This window comes from Bufo gargarizans, chromosome 3, assembly GCF_014858855.1.
Source record: "Bufo gargarizans isolate SCDJY-AF-19 chromosome 3, ASM1485885v1, whole genome shotgun sequence".
NCBI classification, from domain to species: Eukaryota; Metazoa; Chordata; class Amphibia; order Anura; family Bufonidae; genus Bufo; species Bufo gargarizans.
In genome coordinates this window covers 282,564,841-282,580,558 of record NC_058082.1, presented here as the reverse complement: position 1 = coordinate 282,580,558, position 15,718 = coordinate 282,564,841, and the positions used below count along the sequence as shown (strand labels likewise).

At 47.4% G+C, this 15,718-nt stretch overlaps 1 protein-coding gene across 1 annotated transcript in view; it reads right to left on the bottom strand.

Moving 5' to 3' along the window:
* Positions 1–1,940, bottom strand: part of YWHAG (tyrosine 3-monooxygenase/tryptophan 5-monooxygenase activation protein gamma) — a 39,738-nt gene extending 37,798 nt beyond the window's left edge. Inside the window, exon 1 of the mRNA XM_044286074.1 lies at positions 1,624–1,940. Within this exon, the coding sequence (XP_044142009.1) occupies positions 1,624–1,710 (87 nt within the window). The 5' untranslated portion in view covers positions 1,711–1,940. The remainder of the gene's footprint in view (positions 1–1,623) is intronic.
* Positions 1,941–15,718: the final 13,778 nt, after the last annotated feature.

The following is a 15,718-nucleotide window of genomic DNA, read 5'->3' as shown; positions in this document are numbered from 1 at the left end:
ATATACTTGTGATAGGCTGGAGCCTGTATGCAGCTGCCAGGCCTATCACTACCAAGAAACAGCTTCCCCAATCTCAGTGCAGAGAAGTTGTTCTGACCACGGTAGAACAGCGCTCCCGTGGAAAGTCGCTTCCGATGCCATGGTCACAATTGACCATGGCATCTAAGGGGTTGAATGTCTGATCTGCGTAATCGACAATCGCAGGCATTATCCCCGTCTTGAAAGACCTAACATCCGCCGAACATGCAAGGCAGATTCGGGAAAGGGTTCAATCTGTTGGAGTTGACTGTTCATGTGGGAGGTGTTAGCAGTGACTAACAGTTATCTATGTATAGATTTACAGAGAGAAAGCCATTATTGATATATAGTTTTATGGGAAAAGATTCAGAAATGTATATCTCAATCTGCTCAGCTCCTCCTGCTATATAACATGTCATTTCACAGTGACAGGTTCCCTTTAAGAAGTATTAGCTCTCATGTACCAAAGCTTTCCTAAGTTGTAGGGGAAGTAAGGAAGGAAGGACTGTCTCATGACAACCCTTATCCTCATCCACGAGATAGGTCATAGGTATCTGATCTTTGGGGCCCCTGTGTTCCCCTCTTTGAATGGAGCAGAGGCTGTCACTCCATTCAGCTCAATGGGCCTGCCGGAGAAAAGAGTACAAGGCGTGTGCCTGCTCCATTCAAACAGGATACACATGCCCCCTGCTGATCAGACGCTTACCCCCTATCCTGTTGGTTTGGATCTATTGTTATACACAGGTCATAGATCTGGAGTCGACCACTACAACACATGGTATGAGCATGTCTTCCCATCATCACGGGGGCTTCCTACCGTATTCCAAAAAAAATAATAATAAATCTTGGTAAAGTCACCTCCGATAAAACTAGTCCCAACTAAAAGCAAAAATGTGCCCAAGAGGCAGGGCGAGCGATGAAGCGAACATCGCTCTGGAATACCCATGTCATAGGACAAGCAGTCAAACAATCCCTATGTTAACGCTGGCAGCTTCCATGCATTTCATCACAGCAATATCTTGGATAAGGGCCATGCATGCTGTCTGGTACCAACCACCTGGGCGCAATGCAGATTTCGTCTCCAAATGACATCACTGGTTGCTATGGAAATAAGTGAGGTAACATTTCACAGCCTGAGGGCAGAGAAGGACATCCATCTGCCTGCATGCCATCCCTATACCTACACAAGTGCTGCAGCAGTAAGACCCTGCACCAGTGGAAGACCACCATCAGATGCTGATGAGCAGGACGGTGCCATGTGTGCGGGCAAACCCGTGCCCAGTCAGCAACATAAAGCAGTGCACTGGGAAATAAATGGGATATTACACCTGCAACCCAAAGCATGTCCCCTCAACCCATTTCCACTGCCTCCTGCTGCTTCCCCTCCCTCCTCCAGACAGTCCAGCCTCTCCTCTGCAATATGACAAATGCAGAATCTTCTGGAAGGCTGGCACTGCCTCCCACCACTGCTTTGTGGCTGCTGCTCCGGCTCCTGTCTGTGGCAGCCCCCGGGGAGCGAGCCCTCTCTGCTGGAGACAGCTGTGACGTCAGCCGGGGCCACAGCGCAGTGTGGCGGGACAGCACATGTCCTGAGCCGGTACTTACTGCCTTCATGGCGGCCGCCATGTCATCGTATCTCTCGGCTTGTTCAGCCAGTCGGGCTTTCTGCACCAGCTGCTCGCGGTCCACCATCTTGTACGGAGCGGTTCGGTGTGGCAGCAAGGGCTCGGTGTAGACGGAGATGACACGAGACGGTGGTGGCGCCGGGAGCTACGCCCTTACTGGTGCTGGCTGGGTATTACACTGGCACACTCCGCTGCTGCTGCTGCTGAATAACGGTCTCTCTCTCCACTAGCCGGTTACTCCCCGCTGACTGTGCGTGCTCCGGGACCGCCCCCTTCCCTCCTCCTATGGTGTGTGGAGCCGCCCGGTGGCGTTATGTCACTCTCTCCCGCCCTTTCTCCTCCGTGGCTGATGTCAGCCGCCGTAAAAGGGCAGCCGGCGGCTCCACAGCTTGTGAGAGGCGCTTGCGGGCTGCTGGGCGGTGGCCCTCAGCTTTCCAGCCGAAACAGCATAGCGGCGGGTCCCGCCGCAGTGCGTCCTGGATGATGTAGTTTCTAGCGATCTGGTGTAGTGACACTTGTAGAGGGAAACGCCTTTGTGCAAAAACCTACCACCCCCATGAAGTAGAACCCGCGGTCTCTATAGTCTTTTGGTGTCATTTTATATCCCCATGTTACCTCACACAGTTGGATGTGTGGTGTCTCTGCCGTATATAGTGGAGTAGTAGGAAGTCAGTCTGTATAGGCGGGTTTTCTGCCATTTCTCAAGTCCTATAGAGAAGCCTGAAGAAAAAAAGCGCCATACCCCAAGAGTGCTTTATTATGAAACAACTCCTCATCCGCTATCTCTGCTCACTGTCTCCTTGATCCACTACAATCTGGTTTCCGCACCCTACATTAGACAGAAACTGCCCTCACCAAAGTGACAAATGACCTCCTGACAGCAAGATGCAATAAATGGTGACTACTCTCTACTCATTCACCTTGATCTCTGCAGCCTTTCATACTGTAGACCACCATCTCCTCCTTACCATGCTCCAATCTATCGGCCTAAAGCAGCGATCCCCAACCACCGTGCCCTGGGAGATATGTTGCCGGGCCGCAGAGGAGAGAGGAGCGCAGACGCCAGGCCCAAGCACGCCCGACGCGTATATGTTGCCAACATCAGTGGAGATGGAGGGAGGGAATCCCTCCCTCCCATGACGCGGCCGCTGCAGAGCCCAATACAATGAGCGGGCTCTGAGGTGCTGCACCACTGCCACCAATTAATATGTCTAATATTAAAGTAGGAGGCGGGACGGGGGAGGGTTTTACCGCTGCACCGTCTCAGCGTGCCCGGCAGCAGCGGCCGCCTCCTCCTCATGACTCTTGTGTTCTCAGACCAGTCCCCAGCCATTAGAGATCTGGAAAGCGCAGGTACCCACACACTGTCCCACAGATGGGGTCACCTATTATTAATCTGATGTACATGGTGCTATTACATTAGTACCCCCATGTACCTCAGATTTAAAGTATGTGGCCCCCAAGCACATCATAAAATAATGGGCAACATTGGGTTAACCATTAATATGAGGTACACATAATGAGGTTTCTTACTATTAATGTGAGGCACATGCATGTCCAAATTGATAAAACAATGTGCCTCATATTAACAGCATGTACCTGATGCCATTAACCCCATGTTGTCCATTATGTTAAGCGGGGTACTTGACGAGGTTGCTTTTAATATGTGGCACATGGTTTCATCAATTTAGACTCCATGTGCCTCACATTTATAGCCAGTAACCTTTTCATACTGTGGTACCCAACACCAGCCTACACATTAACCCCATGCTGCTCAATGTCCATTATGTCAGGAAGTACTGGTGTTACTATTAATATGAGGCACATGGCTTTATCAATTTAGACTTCTATTTGCTTCACATTAATAGTAAGTGACCCCATCAAGTACCCTCTCACATAATGGGCAATTGATACTTTGCAAAAAGTAAAAATTAAAAAATACTCACACGTTAACCCCATGCAACATGGGGTTAACGTGTGAGTATTTTTTTTTTCATGGTATCGAATTGGTGTTGCAATACTTTTTTTTTGGAGTCACATTTAAATAATAAATGTAATCGTTATATAGTGTTATATATTTTAATATGCACAAGGCACCTTGTGCTTTGTCGTGCGTGTGAATCAGTCAGCACCGACCAGCACCCCCATAAACCCCGCCCCAGAACCCCCCCTTCCCCCACTCCACCCGGTCCCTGGAAAAATTGTCTTACATGAAACTGGTCCTTGGCGCAAAAAAGGTTGGGGACCACTGGCCTAAAGGACACTGCCCTTTCCTGGTTTCCTTCCTATCTTTCTGACCGCTCTTTCAATGTATTCATTGGCTCTACTACTTCTCTCCCTCTCGCTGTTGGGGTTCCTCAGGGTACAGTCCTAGGCCCTTCTCTCTCTACACAGCCCCAATTGGGCAGATCATCAGCAGATTTGGTTTCCAGTACCATCTCTATGCTGATGACATATAACTATACACTTTATCCCCCAACATCACCCCTGCTGTATTACAGAAAACCAGTGACTGTCTGCTGTCTCTAACATCATGTCCCCTATCTAAAACTGAATCATTCAAAAACTGAACTTCTTGTGTTCTCTCCATTTACTAACCTACCCAAACCTGATATCTCCCTCTCAGTGTGTGACACCATCATCACACTTATGGTCCAGTCACACGTTCGCAATTTCGTTCCGCATTTTGCGGAACGGAATTGCGGACCCATTCATTTCTATGGGGCAGCACGATGTGCTGCCCGGATCCGGAATTGCGGATCCGCACTTCCGGGTCCGCAATTCCGATCCCGAAAAAAATTGCAATTGCGGACAAGAATAGGCATTTTTTATTAAGTGCTGGTGATGTGCGGTCCAATGTCCGTGTTTTGCGGATCCGTGGATCCACAAAACACACACGGCCGTGTGAATGGACCCTTACCTGTATTACTGTAACTTACTATTAATTGGCCCCCTCACCAGACTCTCCCTTCTCCAATCTGTCCTTAATGCAGCAGTCAGAATCACCTATCCGTCCAACCGCTACTCTGATGCCTCCGCCCTGTGTCAGTCATTGCACTGGTTGCCCATACAGTATAGAATCCAATTTAAACTGCTCGTTCTCACCCACAACACTCTCCACAGTGCTGCACCCCCTACATCTCTTACCTCATCTATGTTTGCCAACCTATCCGTGATCTATGCTCTGTAAATCATTTGAGACTGACATCCGCCATAATCCGAACTTTTCACTCCCAGCTCCAAGACTTCTCCCGAACTGCACCAGTTCTCTGGAATGCACTACCCCAAGAAATTAGGGTAAATCACAATATACACCGTTTTAGGGGCTCCCTAAAACACATCTTTTTAGGGTGGCCTATCACATCTATAGGGCATTCACTCAGAAATGATACTTTGGTTTGCGTTACCATCAAAACAAAATGAGTTAGTGTCTGAAGTAAGCGTTTTTCTTCAGGCAGGTGGCCTATCACATCCCCTGATCTAACCCCTCCGCCATAGAAAGCCCATTTATCATTTCCTGAACCTGATCCTTCACCAAACTCTCCACCGCACCCATAAGCACTTCATATATCGGCTGGTGAGCAGCTCATGCAGCTTTATATCTACTCTAGTGTTGATGAGGAATATTCGAATGGCGAATTTTAATCGCGAATATCGGCACTTCTAGAATTCGCAAATATTTAGAATATCGCAAAATATATTCGTAATTGCGAATATTCGTTTTAAAAAAAAATACCAGTTCATGCGAAGTATTATGTGAAAATTTGTATGCGAATTTTATGCGAATTTTCGCAATCAAGAGAATAATGCCTGGAGATCACGAATTCGCAAATGTATGGCGAATATTCACCCAAATATTTGTGAAATATCGCAAATTCGAATATTGCCCCTGCCGCTCATCACTAATCTACTCTACTATTTTACTAAGATGGCTGGACCATCGTACAAAACAAGCACGTTTACCTTCCGTGTCACCCCTATCTCCTCATAGATTGTAAGCTCTTGCGAGCAGGGTCCTCATTCCTCTTGTAATTATTTACTTCTTTGTAACTATGTTATTTATGACGGTTTGTACATGAACCCCTGAACTGTAAAGCGCTGCAAAATATGTTGGCGCTATATAAATAAAGATTATTATTATTTTAAAAAAGCCACCGCCAAGCGGTCTCCCTATTCATTTCTATGGGGCCAACGGAAATAGCCGAACCAGTGCATGTGCAGTGTGCCCTCCACCACTTTTCTCCACTCCGTTCTCGGTATAGGTGCAGGACCAACACCTATCAGACAATGGGGGCATATCCTAGAGATATGCTCCCATTGTCTGTCATGGAAATATCCTTTTAACAACACAGATCAAATGAACAGTGCCGTCTTCATTAGTTTAATTAGAGGCCGCGTGGTACTCGAAACGCAGCACAGCCATGACGTGTGTTCGTACCGTAAAGTGGTCACATGACCATTAAAGGGTTTCTGTCACCTGAAAAATGGGTATTAGGCTGGCTGACATTAGCGATGTGCTAATGTCAGCTGAACATAACTATATTAGTGCCACCTCACTGCGCGCAGCCGTTATTGAGAAAAACAAACTTTTATAATATGCTCCGTTCTCCCACCTCTTTTCCTGCCCTGCTACTCTAGATTGACAGGGGCAGGCATCGTTGGTCTCCTACCTCCGGCCGTGTCTGCAGTGTAAATCTCGCACCGTTCAGTATTTGGAGCAGGCGCAGTGAGGGAGCCAGCAGCCACCGAGCGTCCTTCCCTTACTGCGCCTGCTCCGAATACTGAACCGTGCGAGATTTACACTGCAGACACGGCCGGCGGGAGGAGAGCAGCGGTGCCCTGGCCCTGTCAATCAAGAGAAGAAGGGCGTGAAAAGAGGTGGGCAAACAGAGCCTCTAGGAGCAGGTGCAACGCCTCCCCCAAACCCCCCCCCCCCCCCGCTCCTAGAGGCTAATTAGCATATTATAAAAGTACATTTTTCTCAATAAAGGCTTTAGGCAGTGAGATGGCGCTAATATAGTTCTGTTCAGCTGACATTAGCACATCGCTAATGTCAGCCAGCTTAATACCCATTTTTCAGGTGACAGAAACCCTTTAACAATGCAGACCGACTAAACAGTGCAGTCCTAAATAGCTATTTGGAGCCCATGTGGTCGGACCCTATGGCTACCTGAACACGCATGCGGGCTGTCTTGCAGAAATTTGACACAAATTTCCATGTGGATTTCTGTGCATTTCTGCACCAAATCCCCACCAAAAAACCACGTGTTATTTGCAGTTTTGTGGCAGATCTCATCCTTGCATTGAAAAGTCTGAAATCCGCACAAAGTGACATGCTGCAGATTTCAAAATCCGCACTGAAAAAAGCAAAATGTAAATGATGTCGCGCGACAATTTTTATAATGGCAGTCTATGGTGTCGCACTGCAACATGTTGCGACTGCGATGCAACAGTCGCAGAAATGACAAATGTCGTCGTGTAGACCTAGCCTAAAACCAGGCTAAAGCCTCGTTCACATTTCCATTTTTCACTTACATGTGCTGTCAGCATTTTCTCGGGACAACACACATACCCATTGATTTAGATGTGTCTGTTCACATTTCAGTATTTTTTTTACTGACTATGGCCTCATGCACACGACCGTTGTGTGTTTTGCGGATCCGCAAAACACGGATGGCATCCGTGTGCGTTCCACAATTTGCGGAACGGCGCGGACAGCCATTAATATAGCTGCCTATTCTTGTCCGCAAAACGGACAAGAATAGGACAGGTTATATTTTGGGGGGGGCCACGGAACGGAGCGACAGATGCGGACAGCACAGGGACATGCACAACTTTGGTCCGTGATGCAGAACAAGCATGCCCATTGAAGTCTATGGGTCCGTGAAAATTACTAACATAACACGGATGGCGTCCGTGTTGCGTTAGTTTTTCACTGAAGACTAATAGGAGATTCTCTTGCAATTTATTTTCAGCTGAGCAACTTCAGTGAATTACGAATGACACACGGATGGTAAAAACGGACACATATCCAACCACGGATCCTTCACGGACATCTTTACAGATTAAACATGTATGCTTTTTTTCGCGGACGTGACACTGACACGGAAATGTGAACGAGGCCTAAAGGTGGTGGAGCTAAAGTCATCACAATCGTCACACTATTCCCATTGGTATCACTGTTTTGTTCCCCTCAGCTTCTGGTACACCTCATGGTAAAAAAAACTAAAACGCAAATGCATTTAATGGACCTTTTGTAAGTCAATGGGATCCATCAGGATCTGTTACAAAACAGATATATCATGATAAGAAGGACCTCACAGTCAGTGTGACTAGAGCCTAAGGCCTCATGCACACGACAGTATTTTTTCACGGTCTGCAAAAACGGGGTCCGTAGGTCCGTGATCCGTGATCGTTTTATCGTCCGTGGGTCTTCCTTGATTTTTGGAGGATCCACGGACATGAAAAAAAAGTCATTTTGGTGTCCGCCTGGCCGTGCGGAGCCAAACGGATCCGTCCTGAATTACAATGCAAGTCAATGGGGACGGATCCGTTTGACGTTGACACAATATGGTGCAATTTCAAACTGATCCGTCCCCATTGACTTTCAATGTAAAGTCAGGAGTCCCTTTTATACCATCGGATCGGAGTTTTCTCCAATCCGATGGTATATTTTAACTTGAAGCGTCCCCATCACCATGGGAACGCCTCTATGTTAGAATATACTGTTGGATATGAGTTACATCGTGAAAACTCATATCCGAAAGTATATTCTAACACAGAGGCGTTCCCATGGTGATGGGGACGCTTCTAGTTAGAATATACTACAAACTGTGTACATGACTGCCCCCTGCTGCCTGGCAGCACCCGATCTCTTACAGGGGGCCGTGATCAGCACAATTAATGCCTCAGGTGCCGCACCTGAAGGGGTTAATTGTATGTATCATATCCCCCTGTAAGAGATCAGGGCTGCCAGGCAGCAGGGTGCAGGCCCCCCCCTCCCCAGTTTGAATATCATTGGTGGCCTGTGCGGCCCCCCCCTCCCTCCCTCTATTGTAATAATAGGTTGGTGGCACAGTGTGCGCCCCCCCTCCTCCCTCTATTGTAATAATTTGTTGGTGGCACAGTGTGCACCCCCCCTTCCTCCCTCTATTGTAATAATTAGTTGGTGGCACAGTGTGCGCCCCACCCGGCCCCCCCCTTCCTCCCTCTATTGTAATAATTCATTGGTGACACAGTGTGCGCCCCCCATCGGCCCCCCTCCCTCTATAGTATTAACAACATTGGTGGCCAGTGTGCGGCCTCCCATCTCCCCCCCCCCCCCCCCCCCGATCATTGGTGGCAGCGGAGTTCCGATCGGAGTCCCAGTTTAATCGCTGGGGCTCCGATCGGTAACCATGGCAACCAGGACGCTACTGCAGCCCTGGTTGCCATGGTTACTTAGCAATAGTACAATAGTAGAAGCATCATACTTAATTACTTGCTGGCTGCTGCGATGTCTGTGTCCGGCCGGGAGCTCCTCCTACTGGTAAGTGACAGATCATTTAGCAATGCGCCGCACAGACCTGTCACTTACCAGTTGGAGGAGCTCCCGGCCGGACACAGACATCGCAGCAGGCAGCAGGTAAGTATGATGCTTCTACTATTGTACTATTGCTAAGTAACCATGGCAACCAGGACTTCAGTCGCGTCCTGGTTGCCATGGTTACCGATCGGAGCCCCAGCGATTAAACTGGGACTCCGATTGGAACTCCGCTGCCACCAATGATGGGGGGGGGGAGAGGGGAGGCCGCACACTGGCCACCAATGTTGTTAATGCTATAGAGGGAGGGGGGCCGATGGGGGGCGCACACGGCGCCACCAACAAATTATTACAATAGCGGAGGAAGGGGGGGGCCGGGGGGGCGCACACTGTGCCACCAACAAATTATTACAATAGAGGGAGGAAGGGGGGGGGGGGGCGCACGCTGTGCCACCAACAAATTATTACAATAGAGGGAGGAAGGGGGGGGCGCACACTGTGCCACCAACGAATTATTACAATAGAGGGAGGAAGGGGGGCGGCACTGGCCACCAATGAAATTTTAACTGGGGAGGGAGGGGGGTCTGCCCCCTGCTAGATCCGTGGCTAGCCACGGATCTAGCAGGGGGCTATGACCCCCTCCCTCACCAGTTAACCCTTCATGGTGCAGCACCTGAGGGGTTAATTGTACGGATCACAGCCCCCTGTAAGAGATCCGGGGCTGCTAGGCAGCAGGGGGCAGTCATGTACACAGTTCGTTGTATATTCTAACTAGAAGCGTCCCCATCACCATGGGAACGCCTCTGTGTTAGAATATACTGTCGGATCTGAGTTTTCACGAAGCTCTGAAAAAGCTTTTATGCAGACGGATCTTCGGATCCGTCTGTATGAAAGTAACCCACGGACACGGATGCCAATGTTGTGTGCATCCGTGTTCTTTCACGGACCCATTGACTTGAATGGGTCCGTGAACCGTTGTCCATCCCAAAAATAGGACGGGTCCTATTTTTTGGACGGACAGGATACACGGATCACGGTCTTGGCTGCAAAACGGTGCATTTTCCGATTTTTCCACGGACCCATTGAAAGTCAATGGGTCAGCGAAAAAAAAACGGAAGACGGCACAACGGCCACGGATGCACACAACGGTCGTGTGCATAAGGCCTAATTCATATATAGTTGTACAATTATACCTAGTGTACATAATGAGGGACAGACAATGCAGCCTGGAGTCATTGTCCTGCACTCGCCTATCTCTGGTTGATCTTCCTTAGGCCTCTTTCACACTACCGTATGGCTATTTCAGTGTTTTGCGTTCCGTTTTTCACGGATCTGTTGTTCTGTTTTTTGTTTCTGTTGTGTTTCCATTCCGTATGTCGGCAAAAACCTTTCCGTATGGTTTCCTTATACGATCCGTTTTTTACGGATCCAAAACGTAAGCTAAAAAAATTTGACATCATCATTTTGGACACATCCCCTTTTTCACTTCACCTATTTAACTTGAAATTTCACGGGTATTGTCGTATGTCTGTGAGCAGCTTTGACTTGTTGTTAGCGTCTCTGCGCCCTGGCCTCACACGCCAGGACACACATCTGAGGCGCTGCATTTCTCCTGAGGAACGGCTCATCGCCACGTTGAGGTATGTATATTTATCATTATTTATAGATTTATGTGATAGTGTAGATGTAATGTAATAATGTGCATATAAAGAGAAATGTAAAATGTGGGGTGTTACAGTATATGTGTGTTGCATTGCTGTTTTTTTTTTTGTGTATTACAGATTTTTGGCAACTGGGAATTAATTTTCATCTCTGCATTATGAGTTCCTGCTGGGAGTCTCAAGGGTTTCTCGGATAGTTAGTCAAACCTGTGATTTGATTTGGCAGCGACTCTGGGACACAATGATGCCAGAGCCCAAGGCTGAGGATTGTATCCGAATTGCTGAGGGTTTTCATGTCAATGCACATTTTCCAAACTGTATTGGGGCACTGGATGGCAAACACATACGTGTTAAGAAGCCGCCTCACTCTGGGTCCCGGTAGTACAATTATAAACAGTATTTTTCTGTCGTGCTGATGGCCTTGGCTGACATTATTTACAAGTTTATAATTGTGGATATTGGGGCCTATGGGAGCACTGCAGATGCGCGCATTTTCAGTACCTCTAGAATGTGCGAGAGACTTCAAGCCAACCAGCTTGCCCTCCCAGAGCCCAGATTGCTGCCAGGTTCTGCGGGACCACCGGCTCTATTTGTTATTGTGGCTAATGAAGGGTTTGTTTTGACACCACATGTCATGCGGTCCTTCCCCAGACGCAACCTGGATGACAGCAGACGTATATTCAACTATCGGCTGAGTAGAGCCCGTCGGTATGTTGAATGTGCGTTTGGAATACTCTCACACAAGTGGAGAGTATTCCTGTCATCCTTACAGATGGCACCGGACAATGCCACCCTAGTTATTAAAGCATGTGTGATCCTGCACAACTTCGTCAGGATTCATTATGCTCCGTAAGAAGTTGATGAATTTGCACCTGGTACTTCTTCTTCATCTGGAGGGTTGGACCAGACTCTTCATGGACGACCGGGAACTGCAGTGCATGCAGTTCGGGCCCTCTATGAGCAATATATTTCAAGTTCTGAGGGTGTATTGCCATGGCAGATGGACGTATTTCATGGCAGACTATGAAGTGTCTGGACTCTGGTCATCTTAGTATTTGTTTTTTCTAGTTAGTTTTATTATTATTATTATTATTTATTTTTTTTGGGGGGGGGGGGGGGGGTTATATGTAGATAGTGTAGGAACTCATAAAACAAAGAGGACCCTTGACGTGGGCTGGGGTTAAAATGTAGCCTCATAAAAAATAAACATCTATGTTGTCAATCATGTTCAATGTTAACATGTTAGTGTTTGGGACTACAATAACACTTTAATACCTCTTAAAAAAAGTAATTTTGTAATAGCTATGTAGAGTTTGCAGAAGTGCCATAATAGTTTTTGAAATAGTAACACATCTTTTCTTTCTTTACGCAGGCAGATGATTTCACACCGCTGTCCAAGGTCCTACCATTTGAGTTGATGGCCGCACTTTTTTTTATACAAGAATTGGCTATCAATCCATGAGGCATATGTATGTATTACAGCAGGAATGATCACCCTGCGGCCCTCCAGTTGTTGCAGAACTTCATTGGCCAGCATGGCTGCACATCCTACAGTTACATTTTGACATGCCGGGATTATTAGTTTTGATAAAGCTGGTAAATCAGGTTCAGCATAGTTGTCAGAAAATATATGCACAGTCCTATGTGTATGTATGTTTATAATCAAATAAAGACTTTGTACAATATTTGGACTGTATGCATGTGATCAAATACATCGAAAGGATAACATTTATGATTATAGTGAAAGATTTAATAAAAGTTGAGACATTGAATTTGGCGTATTCTTTTATATGATGAATAAAAATGATCAATAACAAATATGGCTTGATATTCAGCCTATATACAGACAAATGTAATAAATAAATAATTAAAGGTCCAAAAGTTCCTGGGTAAAAGGACCTTGCCCTTGTGGATGAGGGTCAGCCACATGATTTGGGGGTGGGTATGTCACTGTGGAGATACCGGCAAAATTTGGTGGGGCATAAATGCGGGTTCCTGAGAAAAAAGGGTCTGCAAAGCCAAGCTGGGCCTAGCATGTTGAGGGACCATGCTGGGCCGAGGTTGTGGTTGCGTGCTTAACCTGAATGCTCTATTTTTCAGGTTATCCACACAACACACCACCTCATGTGGATCTGATTGTGTGTTTCAAAATTGTCACCACTGATGTCATGACATCCACAAAAAGTGTTTGCTTGTACAAAGGGAGCTCTTTGATAAGATGAGCAAGGCCATTAAGCATTCGCTCCTCATTCCCTTCTGTATGTCTCTGCCTCAAATACTCAAGCACCTAAGGCTACTTTCACACTAGCGTTCTGAACGGATCCGCTCATATTAATGCAGACGGTGGCTCCGTTCAGAACGGATCCGTCTGCATTATATTGGCAAAAAATTGCTAAGTGTGAAATTAGCCTGAGCGTATCCGTCCAGACTTTTACATTGAAAGTCAATGGGGGACGGATCCGTTTGAAGATTGAGCCATATTGTGGCATCTTCAAACGGATCCGTCCCCATTGACTTGCATTGTAAGTCTGGACGGATCCGCACGCCTCCGCACGGCCAGGCGGACACCCGAACGCTGCAAGCAGCGTTCAGGTGTCCACCTGCTGAGCGGAGCGGAGGCTGAACGCCACCAGACTGATGCAGTCTGAGCGGATCCGCGTCCATTCAGACTGCATCAGGGCTGGACGGAAGCGTTCGGGTCCGCTTGTGAGCCCCTTCAAACGGAGCTCACGAGCGGACAGCCGAACGCTAGTGTGAAACTAGCCTAAGTCTGAACGTGGGCTTGAGTATATGAGGCAGAATCTGGGTTCTGAGGTGCCACACTTCTTCGGCGTGGCTGTCTCCTTGTGGGCTGTGGACTTGATTCTCTTGGTATAGAAGGTCCCTCCAGAGCAGATGACTCCTCCCTCACTTGATGGGCAGCTGCTGGACAGGTTCCACCTCTTGAACCCCAGGACGAGGGGAGTCCTGGCCAGACGCAGCATGTTCAGATTCACTGCTGGTGGTGGCAGTTTTCCTCTGTGGCTCCAGGCTATCGGCAGTGCTGTTGAATGAGAGAGAATGTTATACAAACAAATGTGTATATATGAAGTGTATAATACTAAAAAACACCTTCCCAGCACCCTCAGCCACAGACAGCAGCCGCTGTCAGCAGTCTCTGCACCACCACTCAGTGCCAGCCGCCCCCTTGCCATTTAATATAGACTGTTCCTACTAATGTTTATGCACTACTGTTTTAGCGCCCATTAATGTCTAGTGGAGGATAAAGACATTACATAATTTGGACATGTCTTGGTCCACGGTTTCCAATAGCTATATGCTGCTTTGCAGAGGCCAAGGTCTGTTTCTGTACTGCCAGTGATGTACTGTCCTTGTCAACAATATGGTAGACAGTGACTTCCTCATAGCAATGTTGATGACCTGCCAAAGGGACCTACACATATGGATGCTCCTTAGCGCTCTCCTCACCTGTTTCGAATGTCAGCCATTTGTGCAGGTCATGTCAGTATAAGGCTACTTTCACACTTGCGTTTGGTGCGGACCCGTCATGGAGCTGCACAGACGGATCAGTTCAGATAATACAAACGTCTACACCCGTTCAGAACGGATCCCTTTGTATTATCTTTAACATAGCCAAGACGGATCTGTCTTAAACACCATTGAAAGTCAAAGGAGGACGGATGCGTTTTCTATTGTGTCCCCATTGACTTACATTGTGTGTGAGAACGGATCCGTTTGGCTCGGTTTCGTCAGACAGACACCAAAATGCTGCAAGCAGCTTTTTGATGTCCGCCTCCAAAGCGGAATGGAGACAGAACGGAGGCAAACTGATGGATTCTGAGCGGATCCTTTTTCATTCAGAATGCATTAGGGCAAAACTGATCCGTTTTGGACCACTTGTAAGAGACCTGAACGGATCTCACAAACGGAAAGCCAAAACGCCAGTGTGAAAGTAGCCTTAACAATTCTAGATGCAAATCTTCTAGCATGGTGTGGACAAGGGCAGTATATTACCTAAAGATACCAAAGTGTACCAGGCATGTAGAAATTGGGTAAAGTTTCAGCGTAGCCTTAATACATTACTTTCTATGATGTTCTAAATCCTACTGTCACGGTCCCTCCTGTGAGAGAGGTGAGAAGATCGGATAGACTTGCTGCACGTGAGGCTATCTGATAGGTCTCTCTGTTTTCCTCTATGTATGTTGTTTGGCAGGATCTCACCTCTCCTCAGGTGCCGCTCGTTATCAGTGATCAGTTATCAGACCTCACACTGCTGACCATGCGGTGGATAGTTTCTGCTTGGAGTTGCTAGTGCTGGTTTGTCTTGGATCTCCTGCTTCTCTTTTCATCTCTAAGCTCAGTTCTTGTTGCCTTCGCTGTTTCTTATTATCTGGTGTGTGTTGTTTCTAGGCCTTAGGGAAACGCAGGTTCCTTCTTTCTGGAAAGAACCAGCTGTCTCATCCCCTGCTAACTATCCTAGGGCTCGTCAGTTTTAGCAGGGCTTTAGGTATCCGGTGTATGAGTATTTCCACCATCAGGATCTGCTCATACTGGCAGGAGTTAGGGAAAGGCATAGGGATTACTAGGAGGTCACCAACCCTCTTCCTTAGCTTTTGAGGCCTAGATTGTTGTCTATTCGTTGTGGTGTGTATTTGGTGTTTTCCCTTCCCCTTAACCTGTGACAACTACAAAATAAAAGCCAGAAGCAAGGTTTTATTTTGCTTGTAGAGTATAAATTACAAACATACAAAAACATTGTATGCTCACGTCCTCACATCCAGCACTGGTCTCAAGAAGTGGATTTGGCGGGTGTATACATAGGGCTTCTTCAGATGCCCACTCTCGCCACTATCTCCTATTGCCTGGATGTGTTCCCGCCGGTATTGATCTCG